This window comes from Musca autumnalis, unplaced genomic scaffold (assembly GCF_047663935.1).
Source record: "Musca autumnalis isolate F117 unplaced genomic scaffold, ASM4766393v1 scaffold_4, whole genome shotgun sequence".
NCBI classification, from domain to species: domain Eukaryota; kingdom Metazoa; phylum Arthropoda; class Insecta; order Diptera; family Muscidae; genus Musca; species Musca autumnalis.
The window spans coordinates 150,807,043-150,827,668 of NW_027411977.1; the positions used below are offsets into that span (position 1 = coordinate 150,807,043).

Consider the following 20,626-nt stretch of genomic DNA (forward strand, 5'->3'; position numbering starts at 1 on the left):
ATAATAGTATATATAACATAATTGCAAAAATTTAGAGGAATTTGTATTGGAATATAAAAGTTATAGAGATTTTTTTTTTTTTAAAAAAAGAATTTTTTTAAAAAAAAAATATTAATTTCATAACTAAAAAAAGTTTATGCTTTCCCGTCGAGGTGTGGAAATCTCGTAAAATAGAGCAGATAGGAGAAAGCCGACTAGGAATTCAGAAAGAGCATACCTTAAAACCCCTGTGTATCTCAAAAAGTCAAAAATGGCGTATGGAACACTTAAGCATGACACCGACGAACTGTACAAATTATCGAGTACACGGACAGGTATAAATTACAAAAGTGTTATGACTTTTCCACTGTGTTATCAAAATTGTTTTCCTGTAGCAGGAATGAATGAACTATATTTTTTAGCATTCCAAATGCTTTTCTAGCAGAAATATGTGAGTGGTTTTGCCATGTTAAAGATAATTCCAAGGTTTTTGACTTATTTTACCACTACACATTTAGCTTCCTTTATTTTAAGAGCCGCTATAAAAGTACCTCAAGATGACGTTTTTCAGCTTCGAAATGTTCTGCAAAAATGTCGCGTTTTCATAGTAATTTTTGACATTTACCCCTGTTTGCTAAAAAAAACCGTGTGTTGTATGTTTTGTAACGAATATACAAAAAACCAAATATAGTCTTTTTCTGAACAAAAACAGGGTAAATGCTGTCAATGAGAGCCGTACCTAAAACTTTTCTAGCGAAATTTTTGAGAACATATCGAAGCTGAAAAACGTCATCTTGTGGTACTTTTATAGCGGCTCTTAAAATAAAGGACGAAAAGGACATTGAAGGAAGCGAGTTAGAAGGTCGATGGGCTCTACAAAAATAATCCTCATTCAATTTGACTGAAGACATGTCATCTCAAAAATAACCTAAAACAACAGTGAACAAAGATAGAACGCTAATTCCTTATGCCTTACAGGGTCTCCAGCAAAAACTTCATCACTCCATAACGCGGAAGTTCGACTGACGGCGGATCTATCCTTTGGGATTCTTAATATACTCACCAAGAGCATTCATCTCCAAAAGGAATTATCTCTGCCAAAAATTTTTGTTCACAGTGTTATTCATCGTGGATGGGTATAACAGTAATCATTACTTTTCGTCGAGGAGTGAACATTTCCCAATTCTGCATTAAGCGTTTGTACGAGTATGCGTACAATATAGATCGATATTACGAAATTATGTATTTTTAGTGCATTAAACTAAAACCATATCATTATAAAGCGGCAGTTAGAGCATTTTTCCAAAGAAGCTTTTTGACCACAAAAGAACAAAAATTGCCAATTTATGTCTGTATATACTGAATAAAGGACTAAACACTATAAAACATATTCAAATCTAATATGTGAATATTCAAAACGTATACTTCTAATTATAGTTATATTCCAGAACCTGGAATCGTAAATGGTGCCCTATTACTTTTCCCATTTCGCGCTAAAAAACGAACCCTTTTTCCAAAAACTAGAAAAAATTGCGCTTTTATCTTAACAAAAATTGGGATGACTAACTCTAGCTGTTTTTCTGCTAGACAATTTTGGCCGATTAGAAACTATCACCATATTTGGACACGTTGATTTGACATTTCTGATAGAGTTTTTGACATTTTTCCATTATCTACATTTGTATAGGAAGCAATTTATGTTGTATTAAGAATGCTGGGTTATTTGACATTTTCTCACCTTGTGAAAACTGATTTAAGTCTTATTAGTCCAGATTTATTGCTGTGGTGGAATATCTGGAGAGTCTCAATATTATAATAATCAGCAAAAAAACTATGTTAAACGACAAAAAACTTAATTTAGAACGCTTTTTTAATGATATATTTAGCATATTTTTTGCATATTTTGCATTTAAGTCTTATTAGTCCAGATTTATTGCTGTGGCGGAATATCTGGAGAGTCTCAATATTATAATAATCTGCAAAAAACTATGTTAAACGAAAAAAAATCTTAATTTAAAACGCTTTTTTAATGATTTTCCAAATTTAATTGACGATTTTCGTCAAAAAAAAAAAAAAAAAATCACTTGCATATTTAGCATATTTTTTGCATGTTTTGGATATGACCCCAAATATCAAAAAACGCCTAGATCCAAAATTTGAGTCCAATCGGATAAGAAATAAAAAAAACATGCTAAAATCCGATGTCTACTTATCAAGCACGGCTGGACAAACCAATTTGATAGTATATGGGCCGCTTTACAAATACCATTGACACTAGTATTACTTATTACTTATACAAACACATAGTTGTGTCGATTGTTGTACAACAACACTTGCTTCTACCTGTTAATTATTGTACCATGATAATGCGTCTACTTTTTAATGTAGGCAATCGAATTAATGGGTCGATTCCGTATTGCGACACGAGTCGTGTCACGTTGCCAGATGCAATTTTTACATTACGTATGGCAAAAATCGCCCGACGCAATCAATTTCTGTCGCCAAAAAGTTCATTTTCGGGCAGCACACACTTTAAGGAATGGCTGCATGGCTGTTGACCTACGGCTTCTTTTAAAGTCATTTTTAATGCCTCTACTCATAAAGAACAGCGTCTTTTGGAAGCCGAAAATAGCATTTAAACCTAAATTATAAATATTTTGGTGATTGTTGGAAACAAAACATCTACTCACAATCCTGATGCAGTTCTAAAGGATTCGATTTTCCTCTTACATGTCTTCATATAGATGCTATGTCCTCTAATTTTAAGAAAAATATTCCTTTTGTTTACAATTAGTTCTGATATTTTTCCTTATTAAAATCAATATAAAAAACGCTCCGCTATATCCCCGATAACTTCTTATCGGCGATTATTTTCTATCGCTTTACGTAATACAAATTTTAAGTTTTGTCGCAGAGACGACTGACAACGCGAAGACCTCTCAACACAACCCAATGAAGACCCCTCAGCGCAAAAAGAAGAAATTGTTTCTGCACGGATTCGATTTTATCAGATATGCAATATAATAGGGATCCCATATCATGGAAGCATATTCTAAAATAGGTCTAACAAGAGACATATAAATAGTTGCTTTCTATACAGGTCAGATAGTTTTTTGGTCCATCGTTTAATAAATCCTAAGACTCCATGGACCCTATTTACCATAGATATTACACACAGAGATCAACAAATGATTCTAATGTACATAGATAAAGCATAACCATTAATAGTGTATTGCCTTATCAATGAAGAAGATCTGGAGAAACACATATGTTAAATTTGTTTAAGTTTAAATCCATACAATTCAAGTTGCACCATTGGAAAAGGCTATTTAAATCATTTTGGAGTAAACCAGCTTGCTTTTCAGAATTATGAGTGATAAATAACTTGACATACATTAAAACTTTGGAATGTACAATTGAGTTCCGCAAATCATTTATGAACAAAAGAAAGAGCACCGGTCCAAGGTGACTTCCTTGCGAAACACCCGACGGAAGATTTATCGATCTTGATAGACATCCATCAAACAAAACTACTTGAGATCTATTTTGTAAATAAGATGCTATCCACTTGACTAAATTTGCATTAAAGCCAATATAATCTAGTTTATATAGCAAAAGCTTATGGTTGACCCTATCAAAAGCTTTGCTAAAATCTGTATAGATTGTGTCAGTCTGACTACCATTACGGAATCCTTTTATTACAGTTGATGTAAATTGTACCAGATTAGTAACGGTTGAAATACCCAGCGAAAACCATGCTGGTATTGACTTAGCATGGGTTGAATTTTGTGTGAAATAACAGCCGTAATTAATTGTTCAAACAATTTTGGAATAGAACTTAATTTTGCAATTCCTCTATAGTTCGAGACATTTGTTAGACTTCCGGACTTGTGAAGAGGTATTTTCCATAAATTGCGAATGTAGCCAAATTTAAGTGAATAATTAAACAATAGACACAGGTATACCTTCTGGACCTGGACTTTTAACATATTTTAAACTCCGTAGACTTTTAGAAAAGGGAATATAAATTTGGTCGATCTGAGGTGATGAATCTTGAAATTGATACGTTGAATTAGAAAAGGTTGTGGCAAAACATTTTGCAAAACATTCTGCAATATCAGAGTTTTTGACAAATTCTTTATTTTAAAATTTAAATAAACAAGGTTTGGATGATGTTTTTTTTAATTGACAAATTTAGGATTGTATTTAAAATTATCCTTTATCTTGTTTACGTAAGCATTGTACGGAATAATTAGCATATGCTCTGTTCCAGAACCTGCAAGAAGCTACTATTTTTTACTACGATAACATTTATTCCTTTATGTTATCGGAAAAAATAGTAAAAATTAGTAGGTTCTTGCAGTTCTGGAACAGACCAATACTCTACGGACGAGCCTGATTTTTTATATATTCGAAATAGTTTGTTTTTTAAATTTTTGATCTTTGATAACTCAGATGTTATCCAAGGACATTAATCACAATTTTTAATTGTAGTTGTTGGAACGCATTTTAACAAAAACTTATTTACGATGTTATAGAAGTTATCTATTGTAAGATCTAAATCCGTATGGCTCTACAATGAATGAACGTAATAAGACGAAATAAGAGAATTGAGCTTTCGATTTTTTTTGTAGTTAAGAACTGTTTTTAATGAATCTGAATGATTTTCTACAAGTGAGTAATTGTGGACCATGGATAAGCATAAATTAGAATGATATTTATCTTCAGGAATAGTTATAGGAGGAATTCTAAATATTTCAAAGTATTGAGTATATGTAATTCACAAATTCTAAGTCAAGGATTCTATCAAAAGCGTTTAATATATAATTTATCTTATCAAAATTGATGTCACTAAATCGACTTAAAACTTCAAATGTATCCTGGTTAAGATTAGCATCAGATGTTAAGGGAGTCAAAGCTTCAGAATCCGGCAATGAGAGCCACTTAACAGAAGGCTGTTAAAAGCACCAATGACAACAATTCGATCTGTTTCATGCATTGTTTTAATAATTAAGTTTATTGCAGATATATGTTGTTTATATATCTCGAGTTGAGAGGAAGGAGGGATGTAAGAGCAAGTCACAAATAATTTAAATTTGCCAAATTCAATAGATATGCTTTAGAATTCAATATTAGGAAAATTACTTAATTCAATCAAATTAGCAGGAAACCTTGTGTCCACTGCAATTAGGACACAACCTCCTTTTTATCTTTACGATCTTTTCTAGATATCTGATATTTTTGACACAATATTTCACTATTTATTACCAATGCTTTTAACCGTGTTTCGGAGAGTACTATAACATTATAATCAGAACCAAAGCTATCAGCAAACAAACGAGTCAATTTTGTATTTAACCCCCTCACATTCTGATAGCAAATAGAAAATGAATTACTCAGTTTTTTGATAATGAAGCTGATCTTGGAGGCAAGTAAGTTAAATTATCAGTTCTCTCCACAATCTCTTTTACAAATGCTTTAGCAGGCCAAAATTCTTTCGACATTATTTGCGAAAAAAATATTTTCATGCATCACTATTTCAAAAGATGATTTACTTTTTTTAGACTTGATACATTAGTTTATATCATCAGTTGTCGTATCCGGCCCAAACCTAGACACAAATACCATTTTCATGGCCCGAACCATAGATAATGGCCTTTGGCCAGGCTGAAGGGTTTGAACAGTACTTGCAGAAGCAGCCTCCGAATTAAAAGATGCAGTAAGTGATACCGCCTGAACACGATGTGATGTCTTTTCCAGACCAACACTATTGATATTCATTATTTCAGGAACCATTTTCACCCCAACATTCTTATTAACCACTGGGGCCGCATGGGACGCAACACCGGCATAAGACTGGGCACTCACATCTACGGTTGTTTTTACGGAAGTTGTTTGTGCTGCTGTATTCCCTACAGAAACACCAGGTACACGAGTAGGAGAAGCCTTAGTTGGTGCCTTTTTCGCGGACCTTTTACGTTTCTTACCAGATACCACAGGCGAAGATACGAATTCACCCAAATCTTGATATTTCTCAAATAAATTTGAGAAATTATCAAATCGAGATGATAGAGGAGAAAAATAATTTTTATCGACATTAATTCAGACTTCAAGTCTTTAACAAAATTATAAAAATTGGCAGAGAGTTTTCTGCACATAGGACAGCACCAACGAACACCAACATTTTCCCGAATAGTATCAACAACTTTTGCATTAATCCGAGCACACTTAACACGCCATTGATTAATACATCAGTTCAAATTTCGATATGGACTCCAAATTCACTCCATTAATAATTTCCGCCTCGAAAATTACCGCATAAAAGATGCGAACATTTTAGTTGTATTTTTAGAAATGTATGCATAGTTTTTTGTCTTTGCAATAAATGTCGCTAGTTGTAGGGATATTTTAACAATTGCCAATTAAATGTAACGACTCCACATTTCACGACTTCCATTTTTGTTTATTGGATTATCACTTGTGTTTTACATCAACGTATTTTTTTATTTTCAGGATGCAGATACAGTTATAGCCAAAATTCCTCTACCTTTTACAAATCTTCTTGCGTGCACCCATGACGGAAGTTTGATATATGCCCCAGGAGATGATGGATCCCTTGACTGTTACAGGTAAATGTTCTGCAGGATTGTTAATTTGTAAGCAATTATTAAATTACTTACTCTAGGAGGTTGGGCAAATTTGTTGAGAATTGAATCAAATATTACTGCTAAACCTAAATAACGACGGGATGTTCACAAATATTTTACCTTTCTACCATAACAACGCTCTCTGAGCGTCCGTATTACCCAAATACGTTGAGTACAAAATCACATTTAAAACCAAATCCGCGACCAAAACTTATTTAAATGTTTTCATTCGTAAAATAAATAAATTTTTGTTTTCAAAATACAGTTGGACCTCGATTATCTGTGATGGTCGGGACCGGAGGCATTACGGATAATCGATTTTCACGGATAATGGAGGCAATGTTTTTATGCAGCTTTTGAACATATATTTAAGTTAAAAATTGCAATTTTTATTATATTTGTCAAGGTAATCCACCAAATTTTAGAAGGATACATAATATCGTCATCATCAGATAGATTTTATCCCATGTCCCATGAATTGACTTTGTCCCAGGGTTTTTGTGATACCATTCATACACAAATTTCCAGTTTTCTTTGTTTATCTTTTGTTTGCTTAATCAAATTAATTGGAAAGTGTACTTTTAATGAAGTTTATAACGAAAAATAGAGGAAATGGAAAAAATACCAAAATTTTTTTTCTATCCCGAATAATGGAGGTTCCCGGATAATCGATTCACGGATAATCGAGGTTCAACTGTACAAAACACACACATACATGCATACAAAACGTTCTGTCATAGTTGAATTTGTTCAACTTACTAAAAGTATACGTTCGACGTCTTTCGGTAGTTCTCATAAGAATACATGTGCTCTACTTTTTTCACCACACACGTCCTGGGTATACGGACGTATATAGGTATGGGCCTTAGGTCTGTACGATAACTGAAAAGTTTGTACAAACTTTTACAAAATGCTGTTCGATAACAAACTTGTTCAGTAAAAGACAAATGAGAAGTACAAGCAATTGCAAATACTTTTTACTTGTGAAGTTTTCGAACAGGCCTATTGTACCTTAGCATAAACACTATAGCTTCGTTCCAGTACTTTTTTAATGATAAAAGTGTCAAAAGAGCAAACTGCCGAAAATGAGTTCCACATTCACATTTTTCCAAAATGTAAGGACCGGAAAATTACAGAAACGTCAAAAAATTTGTCGTGTAAAAAGTTTCTAAAGAGAGAGCGATTCAGTCCCATTTTTTCCAAAGAGAGGTGAACATTTTGCAACTTTTTTGGTGTACGGGAACGCATTTTGTGAAAAAATGTGCAAAAACTTTTTAGTTCTGGAACGAAGCTTTGTTTATTATTATTTACCTCATCTCAGCATGCTTTGGTATCTATAGGTCTGCACGATAACCCAAAAATTTGTACAAACTTTTATAAAATGCTCTTCGATAACAAACTTGTTCAATAAAAGAAAACTGAGCAATACATACTTGCAAGTAGTTGCAAGAACTTGCAAATACTTTTTACTTGGGAAGTTATCGAACAGGCCTAATATGTTTGTTGTCAAATACATAAGACCGCTGCATATACATACGTCCACATACGGCGCGTTGAGCTTTGCGTTACAACAACCACATGAAAACTTCAAGAACAAACTTGGCATCACTAACATCAACGCGCAACGCCTCACGCCTTGTTTATGATTGGACTACGTTCTAGCCAAGATCTATTTAACAGGTCACGTAAGTAGCACAAATACAACTCTGTTTTTGCCTAAAATTCTTCAATATGTCAAAACGTTTGTTTACGTTTTCATACAATTTATTCACAATAACAAAAAATTTGACAGATTGAAATCAATCATCTGGTCATTTTACGCCACCTTATTATTTCATCATGGTTCTAGCGAACCAACGTTATTGAAGCCATTAATAAATAGTATAGACCGCAAATATTAAGCTTTTATGCTTGAGTTAGATTTTTTCACAGAAAGAACAATGCTTGCCTTGACCAATACATCATTCGCCAGGTAGTAACAACTTCATTAAACTGTAAAACCGCATTGTTCGATCCGCAATGACTTCAAAAAACCCCACACTGATATACTAATGAATTATATTTTATTATTATTCGTGTATTATACAAGGAGCGATAAGTGGGGCTCTTCCGCTATATAAGGTCTTGTTGTATCTATAATTACACAATTACAACTATATAATTACACTTTTCTAATAATTTTTATGCCTCCGTTGGTACACGCAAAGAAAAACGGCCTCTCTAATATATGTCCCAAACATATTTTGCAGCAAACATATATATGTTTGCAACAGTCCCAAACATAATATATGTTTGGGTCTGCAAACAAATATATGTTTGGGTGCAAACATATATATGTTTGGGTGCAAAGATATCTATGTTTGGGTACAAAGATATCTATGTTTGGGTACAAAGATATATATGTTTGGGTGCAAACAAAGATATGTTTGGGTGGAAACAATTTTATGTTTGGGTGCAAACATTTTATATGTTTGGGTGCAAACATTTTATATGTTTGGGTGCAAACATTTTATATGTTTGGGTGCAAACATTTTATATGTTTGGGTGCAAACATTTTATATGTTTGGGTGCAAAAAAGTACAAACCCAAAAGGCACAAAAAAAAAAAAAACAAACACGTGTACCAGTGGGCGCTTACTGAGAGCAAGGGAGCGTAAAATTCAATGTAAAACACTTTGAAATGTGTGCTCACTTGTTCTCAGTAAGAACTCACTGGCTATATCTATAGTATACACACAAATGTTGAGGTTGTTTATTAAAAGGCAAAAGAACAACAAACACATAGGTACATACAAAATTCCAACGAAATACATAACACACTTTAATAAAAGAAAAACTGATTGAAATAATTTGTAAATAGTCACAATTTTAAAAAGGAAAAATATATAGAAACGTAGTTGAACGCTTCTCCTTAGTTGTGAAATAAAACAAATTGTCCTCATAGTTGAAATCATCAGCGGGGAATCGGCATCTAGAATCAAATGATTATGTAATGTATTAAATAAATATGGATATGCCATATTTCAAATATACATAAGTATGTATGTAATTACCAATATTCAACGCAATTTCTTCCTTGTCCAATAAAATAATTCCATTCAACTTTCCGATTCAATTATAAAATGTATTGGGTATTTAATTTACTAAAAAGCACAATTTCTTTAAGAAAACACAAAACACTGATTTATTCACTCACTTTACCGTCTTGACTCTACAAAGGCATCTAAAACACTGAAGAAAGAAAAAAATATAATTCATATATTTTCTTCTTCGCTGCCAAGTTGGTTAACAACAACAAAACAAGAAACACACGAGTTTGTCGCATACATGCCACCAAAGCCCCCTTCTTCGCTTCTACGTCTTCTATTATACAATACACACAACTCTTCATTATAAAACAGCATTCCACAGCCGCGAGAGCACTGTTATTACTCTCGTTGACAAACATCCTCTCTCCACCCATGAAAAAAATGTTGTAACATAAAAAAATATGTTTTACCCAAAAATATCAAATTGAGATATGTTACAAAATGTTGCAAACATATATTTGTTTGGACCCAAACATATTATGTTTGGATCCAAACATATATTTGTTTGCAACTGGTCCCAATCATATATTTGTTTGGATCCAAACATATTTCTAACATAAATTTTTCTGCGTGTATTGTTTTGATATTCTAAACATTGCTCTTGGATAACATTTATCTATAGCTGTTTTAAACCTCCGTTGGACACCAGAGTCTGGCCAGGCCTTTTTCATTTTATTTTGCATTTTAAACTGGGTTACGATAAAGCTATGAACCTGAGATTCCAGGTAGCTTCATGAAATTTTCTTACCTTTCAAATGAAAGAAATATGAAGTCAGAAGGATCACCAGAAAAGGAGCTACAAGGATTTTGTGACATACATATCACATTCGTAACACATGAGTCTGGTCAGACCCCACCCATTTTTTATTGAAAATTTTCCGAAATTTTTCTTAAAATTTGATTTTTCCTACATAATTTGACAAAATTAATACCATTTTATGAAACTTGTCGCATTTCACCCTACCATGTCTTCAAAATTGCACATAAAAAGGTCGCAAAAGCAGGATATGGGTTTGAAATCAGGGAATGTACCACAACCTAACAAAATCCCTTGCATATAGGGTTACACTTGTATTTTAGACAATTATACACATAACTGGACTAATAAAACCCATTACTTAGCTTTTCTGCTCTTTTTATGGGGTGGATTGGTCCAAATATAGAATTCTCTACATGAATTATAAGAAGATCCTTAGGATATTTGCCTTTATTTACCTCTTGATATCATCGTTATTGCACTACAATAAGCTGTAAAGTTATAAAATAGGCACTCTTCATTCTAAATAATAGGCCAAAACTAAAATATAGTGCTTCAAAATGAAATATAAATAGGATTTCTGAGCATAGAGACATGAAAACTACGAATTTTTTACTTCTAGGCATATGTCCTGTTTCACCTACTTGATAATATCATTTAAATTTATAGTTTTTCGGCATGTTTTTTGACAAATAAGGATTATTTATTAAAGATTAGGGTCCTTTAAACATATTCTACAACTTTTTATATGAAAATGTTAATTAAGTTTACTAAAAAATTATAAATAATTATATGGGTCTGGCCAGACTCATGTGTTATGAATATGACAAACAATATTGGTGTCCAACGAAGGGTTAAACATTTTTATCGCAAATGGACTATTTATATGTATATTGGAAAAATAAGCTTCCAAATATTTTTCTCAATCGAGTAGAGAGTCGGGACACTAAAAATCAATTCATTTTGAAATTATGCACAAAATATTCTTGTTTTAATTTTCGAATTATTTAAAACATTTTATATGCTTTTTTTCCTGTTCGACACACCAGTTTTGGATATTTTTGCAGTTTTAATGTTCGATATCTGCTAAATCTAAAAAAATTTGTTTTTGTAATGTTTAGGTTATTATTTTGTAATTTGGTTTCATAAAAATAATTTTTAACGCTTCTGTCCCATTGAATCTGATTTAAGTTTCCAGAATTGATCCTATCGATTATAAAGAAGTTCTGATGTTACGCTAAATCGATTGTAGGATTTAATAAAAAAATAAAAAAATTGCTAGGCTTAATTATATTAACAAATACTTTGTCTTTATAATTGCTGTACGACTTTCGGTTGGTGTTAAAATTCTTAGTATTTAAGCTAAATTAATTTTTTAACAATGTAAGCGGGGCTGATTATTATATAGGATGTATATTTTCCTCAAGTTAGAAGGGGGGGGGGGGGGGAGGGGGGGATACTTCCCTTTGCCATTTACTTTTTTCAATTTTCAATTTAATTTTTTTTTTTGCAAAAACCGATTTCGATCAAATTTGCAGCAAAAGCTCAATGTGTGCCATTGTTATGTATATTTTATGAATTTCTAATATTTGATGAATATTTGATGAGTTTCTTTTAAAAGCTATATGTATAAGTCAAACTTATGTTTATATCAGTTTTAGCATACATTTTGGGAGGCAATAGGGTTGTGCGTACCCCAGGTACATATTTGGAGCCAAAATACCGGATCGCGCCCACTTTTTTTTAAATATGTTTTATCTTGAAAGCTGATGACCACGTCCAATCTTTTCAATACATTATTTCTCCAAAACTACTGAACTTAATTTCATGAAATTTTCAGAAAATGTTCATGAATGTCCCGTGGTCCAAAATGCTAAATATTTGTGGACGAATTTCGGAAACCTATTAATTTATAATCGCTATATTTGCTAAACTTATGAGTGCATCGGCTTGCAAATTAATTTTCGTGACAACGGTGGTTGCGCCCCCAATCAAGAAAAACAAATTTCCCTAAACGGTGAGGTTCAACGGTCCATCAGCCATGCAAAACTAATACATATAAGTCTCAATAAGCGGGAGCGCCAAAATAATGGGAAAATTTTGTATGAAAGTTTCAGCGTGTGGCTTTAGAGTAAGAGAAAAGAAAGGTTATACACAAAATCTGTTGATAAATGTAAAATCCTCCTCGGTTTGACAATGGACCGAAGAGGTGAAATGGGAAATACCTATTGTTACGAATGTAACTGATAGGTTTAAGTTAATTTTGTTTAATTTCCGTTAATTTAAAAATTTTAATTGTAACGTAAAGTTTTATTACGCAGTTACTTTATTTAAGCAACAGCAACTACCATGTAGAATTCTCTTCATCATTCTAGTTCTTACTTTACCTTTCATTAATGTGCTTTTGTTTGTTTAGCCATAATCATGTAATTATCGTTTAGTTTGCTACTTCTTGTATTTCTTGCATTTGTTTGTTGTTGTAATTACGTCATTAGTGTGCTTGTCCACTTGTATTGATCTTCGCCCATGTATGTGAGTATGGTTGTTCGCTTAGCGCGAATGCGCGTCTGTGTGTTCGTTGCACAGATTCGAGGTGTTGCCAGATGTGTTCTGGAGAATTCTTGAATAAGGGGATTTTGAGATAAATACAGGTGGAATCAGCAACGGCGAGTTAGTTGTGTTTTAAGCGTTGAACTGAACAGATCGGTTAAAAAATAGCTGCGTGCTAACTAGAGACAAGCTGTGTGCTTAGTAATTAAAGTCGGTTCTGAATAACGTTAATAAAGCATTGTAGAATCCTAATCCAAAACGAACCCTGTTTTATTTGGTACAAATCGTATCGGGAAATAAAACAACGTCTACACGGAGATTTGTTAATTCCGTAACAATTGGTGTCAGGAGTGAGATTATGATCATCCTACAATGAAGTTTAAAGATCTACGAGTGGAAGACTTGAAGAAGGAGCTAAGTAAGTTGGAGTTGTCTTTTACTGGCAACAAGGCCGAACTACAAAAACGCTTGTTGGAAGATTTCGAGCGCCGTGGAATGAACATCGACGCATATGAGTTCGACAGTAAGGAGGAAGTCGAGTTATCGGCAAAAGGCCGAATCCTGCGGTGAGGAAGTTTCGTCGGTAGCTGCCAGGGGTGACGATTTGAAATCAATGCTGGCTATGATGATGCTGGAAATGAATAAGAAAAATGAATAAAATTCAAGAAGACTTATGGCGGAAATGAAATCTGACAACTGTAAGATGTTAGAAGAGATGTCTAGAAAGAATGAAGAAACTTCTAGACTTATGATGGAAATGAAGACAGAAAATTGTAGAATGGTTGAAGAAAATTACAGAAAAATGTTGGAAGAGATGTCTAGAAAGAATGAAGAAACTTCTAGACTTATGATGGAAATGAAGGCAGAAAATTGTAGAATGGTTGAAGAAAATTCCAGTAAAATGTTGGAATAGATGTCCAGAAAGAGTGAAGAAAATTCCAGGAAATTAGAGGGAAAATTAGAAAAGAATTCAAGAAAAATTAACGAGAAACTCGAGAACATCACGATGGTGATTGAAAAGAGAGCAGACAAAGTGGAGGTACAAATTAAAATGTTGGATAAAAAGATTTTGTCTGTTGACGAGAATTTTCTGGCCCATGACGAGAAATTTGTGAACCTGGAGAAGAAAATGTCGGAGCTGGAAATCAGAGGCGGTCCAGTGAGAGCTATTCATAACACATTAAAAACAAAGCCTCCCGTGTTCGACGGCTAAACCCCTTTCAATGTGTTCAAATTACAGTTCGAGACAGTGGCTGCTAGAGACTCTTGGAACGACAAGGCGGTATCACTCCTTATGACATTAAAGGGTGATGCTGCTGACGTATTACAGAGTATTCCCGCCGCTTCTAGGAACAATTATGGAGATATAATGGCTGCTCTTGAACGTAAGTACGTATGAGACCTTACAAGATTTTGCGGCTGAAGTCGAGCGGTTGGCGCAGCTGACATATCCAGGAAAGACACATCTATTGGTGGACCCCGCATAAAGATTGAGACATTTGCTAGTGGTATTCGTGATCCAGAGATAAAATTTGCGACATATGCGGCACCGATGGGAACATTTGCAGAAACCGTGTCATTTGCTCTGGCCCAAGAAACCGCGAGAATGCTGGTGAAACCTAAAGCTTAAAACATGCGGAGGCTGGAAGTTGAGGACAACAATTCCCAGACCGTTGTCGACCTGCTGAAAGATGCACTAAAGCGTGTGAAACGAGGGGCTGCTAGAACGAACAAGACTTGCTACAACTGTCGGCAAATTGGACACATGGCCCGAGAATGCAGATTTAGGCAAGCAAGGCCCAGATCCACCTCAACGCCTTTAAAAAGCGACGACTAACTGGTTGCCAAGAATCTGGAAGGAGAGACATCAGGTGAATCAAATAAAGTGAATTCCGTCAATCACGAGGCGCCGCTGGCAGTGGACGAAAACGATGGTCCCACAATCTTTATAGCCATAGCACTATGCAACACTGAAAATGCAAACAACTTCTAGTATGCATTTTTTGAAAGTACATATTTAGACTACTAAAACCCTAGTAGGGTTTTGTCCTGTCAGATCCAGTTCGGATTTTTCGGCCTCATCTAAACCGGGCTAAATCTACTCTTTTTTGCATTTATCAGGCCTTTATCTCAGAAACGAATAGGAATTTGGCCTTGCTGTCTTGAGCAATAATTGCTCTGTTCCAGAACCTGCAAGAAGCTACTATTTTTTACTACGATACCATTTTTTCCTTTATGTTATCGGCAAAAATAGTAAAAATTAGTAGATTCTTGTAGTTCTGGAACAGACCAATTGTTGCCCTAAACTAGTAGAACTTATCTTTTAGAAAAACCACATAAGAAAAACTCCATCTAGGGCATCAAAATCTATAAAATATAGAAAATTTTACATAATTGCTGAAATTCTGGTCAGTATCGGCTAAACTATTGAGAGTTGAACCAAGTAGCCCGTTGCAAAAATTTTCCAAATAAGGCTCTCAACAATTCTTTAGAACATTCTGAAACTCTAAAATGCTTAGTTCATGTTGTTTCAGCGGTATTTTGCATCATATCTTTTACAACACGTATTTCAAACACAGTTCACACCAACAGATTATTCTCGCATTTCGCATTTCAATACATTATTGACATTTTTATTAAATCGTCGTGGAAAAATGTACTGAAAACAACGGGATAGAGGCATTTTACAACAATAACATCCCAGCAAAATGTTCGATGCCAAAGATGACATTCAATCATGGGTGCAAGTGATCTAGCATGTCATCTTTTTAGCATCTTCATCGATGAATTTTATATGAGCGTGGACCCCAAAAGATGACGTTCTTTTCTGGATCCTAAGCATGTCATTTTAACCAATGCGTTGACATGTCATTTCCACCAATGCTTTGGCATGTCATTTCCACCAATGATTTGACATGTCATTTTCACCAATGCCTTGACACGTCATTTTCACCCATGCTTTGACATGTCATTTTAACCAATGCTTTGGCATGTCATTTTCACCAACCCCTTGGCATGAAATTTTCATGTCTTGTTTGGAAAATGGAAATGCTGTATTGAAATATGGTTTTCATGAAAAACAAAACTCTTTATTAATTCAAACGAATTCATGAAATAGCTTCAATTAATTTATCAGATTAGTTTTTCAAAAGTTTACATCTAAAATTGCAATGTAATCACCACCGCTGCAACGCAAAAGATTACTTCCTCCGTTCTCCGCAACTGATATTCTTTCATCTTACAAAAGGTTTTTTCAATTATCTTCCCCCAGTTCAGATTTCAACATGGACTCCAAATGCACTCCTTTAAGTATTTTTATTTCGTAAATTACTTTTATTTTATAATTTTGTTATTTTATAACAACATTTTGGTAATTTACACTCTTTTGTTTAGTGACGGAAATATGTAGGGATCTACAACCCGGCTTGCTTTAGGGATCTCTAAGAACAAAATGTAACGAACGGGGAGGAGAGACTTTTTATGGAAAATACCATTTATGCTTAATTCTATTTTTAGCTCGATGGTTGGGACTTCATATAATACCAATTGTTTAGAAGTTTTAGTTGTTTGATATGCACCCAGCAAAATTTTATGGAAGTGGTTCCATGAGATGCCATGATTTCACTGGATCTTTTGCATTGGTTCAAATGAAGTCGTGAAAGATCCGATCTTTTCATCAGCATTTGAATCCATTCGAAGGAAGTGGTGAAAGATCCGATCGTTTCATCAGCATTTGAACCAATTCAAAGGAAGTCGTGGTAGATCCGATCTTTTCCTTAGCATTTGAACCCATTTCATCGATCCAATAGAGATGAATTTTGTGTTTTTATTTTTACACATGTTTATATTCTTTCATTTATCTAAATATGTACGTTTAAAGCAATGTAAGATTTATTATGCTAGGAAGTCCCAATCATTGAGCTAAAAGTAGAGTCGGACTGCACTCTTTGGTATTAGTCATGTTCCTTTACGTGCCTGAGGTTACCAGTTTTTACCCGCAAAGTGTTTCCTTACTTTTAAAAGCATACAATTTATATGAGAGCAGTTCACCACTTTTACGATTTTTGCAACAATTACCATTTTTAAAAGTAAAGGAACAGAGCAATTATAAACGTTTCCTTGCCTGCTCTAGAGAACCCCTGCTCAACAAGTCGATTTGTAGATCCCTATAAAACAACAAACATTTCCAAAACGTTGTAAAATAAAATTCACGAAATAGTAATCTGCAGTTGGAGTCAATGTCGAAATCTGCACTGCACTGATGGGAAGTAAAATCCTTTTATAAGATGAATCAAAACCTGTTGCGGAGGAAGCAAATTTTGTTGCGTGCAGCGGCGGTGTTTAGACTGCAACAGCTGGGACGGCCGGAAGTCAAGTTTCTCACTTAAATTTACAACCTGTCGCTTGCCAAACACATCGTTCCCGAAGTCGAAGTCTGAAAAATAGGCCAGCTACTGAAGCCCGAAAAGGATCCAGCAAAGGTGAATCTTACAAACCGATTTCGCTTTTGTCGCCCATAGTAAGGACCCTTGTGGCTATAGTTCTTCCAGCATCGGAAATAACTTTCCAGTTGCCGATCAATAGCATAGGATCCGTAAGCAGCACAACAACTGCGCTGAAGGCCATCTCCATATTAGCAGAGGACTCACTCAGAGCAAGCCATGCTCATAATCTAGAAAGAGAAGTCTTAAGTTACAAGAGAGAACCTCTAGATCAACAAGCCTTTCAACCAGGTTTAAGTAGCATTCACACGAATGCAGTCGCAGATGCAGTAAACAGTTATCGTGTGAATGCGGTCCTTGGAGAACATCCACCATCTATCGCAGCTGAGAAGCGCCAGCTGTCAGGACAAACCAGAGTAGTTTTGTAGTTTTGGGTCAATACGCTCGGGATGGTGCAGCCGTCAAAATTCCTATAGGGCAAGTACTGATGACACCGTGGAAAACATCTGCCCAGCATACAGCCCAGGCCCCCACGACACACTGCTCCGTTTCTATTGCCCTACCAATCCTGCTAAGAAACTTAAGTTTGCAGCTTTGTGGTTACAAACCATATAGACCCAGAGTCAGATTAAGCAGAAAAATGAGAATACAAACATATTAACTACTGTTACAACAACGAGAACAAACTGCAATTATAGATGTAAACTTTATTATGATAAATAAATTATAGTTATATCATTAATTCCTTTGAATTAATAAAATAAAAAAAATGAAAATCATTTTTCAATACAGCATTTTCCATTTTCCGAACAAGACGTGAAAATTACATGGCAAAGGGTTAGTGAAAATGACATGCCAAAGATTAGTGAAAATGCTATTCTTGGGAATTGGTTAAGATGGCATGCCAAAGGATTGGTATTGATGCCATGCCAAAGGATTGTTGAAGATGCCATTCCATCGAGTTAGTAAAGATGACATGCTTAGGATCTGAAAATGAATTGCATCTTTTGGGGGTCACGCTCTTGTAAAAAGAATGAGTGAAGATGCTGAAAAAATGACATTCCATTTCACTTGCACCCATTCTTGAATAGCATCTTTGGCATCGAACATTTTGCTGGGCAGGAAATGTAAGACAACATCACGACGACAGTTCTAACAACTTTGGTCTGTTCCAGAAACTGCAAGAATCTACTTATTTTTACTACGATAACAATTTTTCCTTTATGTTATCGGAAAAAATAGTAAAAATTAGTAGATTTTTGCAGTACTGGAACATACCAAAATGAAAATAAACAGGTGTGTAAATAAAAACACAAACATCATCTCTATTGGATCGATGGAATGGGTACAAATGCTGATGAAAAGATCGGATCTTTCACGACTTCCTTTGCATTGGTTCAAATCCTAATGAAAAGATCGGATCTTCCACGACTTCCTTTGAACCAATGCAAAAGATGACATGAAATCACGTCATCGCAAAGAACCCCTTCCGTCAAATTTTGCTGGGATGTTCTGTAGAGTTGTGTATTACATTCCAGGGAATATTTTTCCAAAAGAAAATATTCAGAAAAAAGTAACGGTTTTGGAGATAATACGGCGTTTAGATTATCGGGTATGTGATGAAAACCGAATCGACTCGATTTGCAGAATCGAAATGGTATATAATCGGAGTGCCGTTGATGATATATATAGTTTTGCTTCGCAAAAGCTCCTTATTTGAATAATATTTTTAAAATACATTTTCAATTTCATTGAAATATTCACCAAAATTAGAGATATACGATTTCGATTTATGGCAAAACGAGTCGAATCGTTTTCCATCACATACCTGTATAGTTTTTTGCAGGGTTAACCTTCTTTATGAGGATTTATTTGAAGTATACACAATGGAAATGACATTTGAAACCCAGACCCACTGGGTTAACCCGGTTATATGTAAACGGCCTATAAGGTGCGAAATGTATAAAAATTGTTTCATTTCTGAATATATTTTGAAACTTGAGACAATAAATGTAGTTTTGCGAGTTCATTATTTCTCCAAATATTTTATTCTTGTCCTTATCTACAAATTTGCTTCAGAGGTCAGAAGACGATACACATTGGTTTCAGAGATATAGCCCCGAATTTCTTTAAAAACTCAATATTTATCCATGTTTAGATGGGACCATAAAATCCGAGCTGGATCTGACACAACAAAACCCAACTAGGGTTTCTTGTCGTTTGGGTCTGTACTTTCAAAAAATCCTCAGTTCGATTGTTTGCACAAGATCACCTTAAAAATGTTGCACAGTGTAGTCCAACAGAAGAATCACAACTTAAGGGTTAAAGTCTTTATCAATGGTGTATTGCGTATTCAACAACTAAAAATTTTAAAATTTTAACTTTTCATCCCAAAACGAAACACAGGGTAAGTGCACCGATAGTCGGCACTTTAAGGGTTTACCTAACTTCAATTGCAATGAAATAAAGCTTATTTCCTTCGAAATTTTGTTTACTTTCCGATGACATAAAGAAATGTTGAATTATTTCGTTTAAAACTTGTGGTGAAAAACGCTCACTAACAAAAAGTTGAATTCCGATACAATGAAATTTTACACAAAGTTAGTTGAGAGAAGTTTTTTTAATATTTGCTTTGTTCCAGAACCTGCAAGAAGCTACTATTTTTTACTACGATAACATTTTTTGCTTTATGTTATCGAAAAAATTAGTAGATTCTTGCAGTACTGGAACAGACCAATTATTTTCATATTTTGTTACAGTAATTTTGAGTTATTTGCGTACATGCCCTACAAATCAACTATCAACTGTAAAAATCTAACATTGTTTTGCCTACTTTTTCGTCACTCGATGTGATAAAAATCAATGAATCAATGTTAAACATCTATTAAATAAAGAGATATATAACATCCATTCTTTATTTTTGTTTCATTTATTTACATACACCACATAGTGGTGCAGGGTATAAAAATAGTGAACTGTCAATTACAAAATTTCCATTTTAACGCAAAAATTGACCTTTTAGTAACTCAGTGATAATATTACCTTACTATTTTTCAGATTATTTGACGGTGAGCATATAACAATCAAAGGCGATTTGCGGGGCAAAGGAAACTTCATTAAGTCAAGTGACAATGGGTAAGAACTATATTTCATTAAAGCTTCT

The 20,626-nt window shown here is 34.2% G+C and overlaps 1 protein-coding gene across 1 annotated transcript in view; it reads left to right on the forward strand.

The window, feature by feature from the left end:
- Positions 1 to 20,626, forward strand: part of LOC141402578 (uncharacterized) — a 33,708-nt gene that overhangs the window by 12,742 nt on the left and 340 nt on the right. The window contains exons 3-4 of the mRNA XM_073984139.1: positions 6,493 to 6,608; positions 20,521 to 20,598. Of these exons, the coding sequence (XP_073840240.1) occupies positions 6,493 to 6,608; positions 20,521 to 20,598 (194 nt within the window). The remainder of the gene's footprint in view (positions 1 to 6,492; positions 6,609 to 20,520; positions 20,599 to 20,626) is intronic.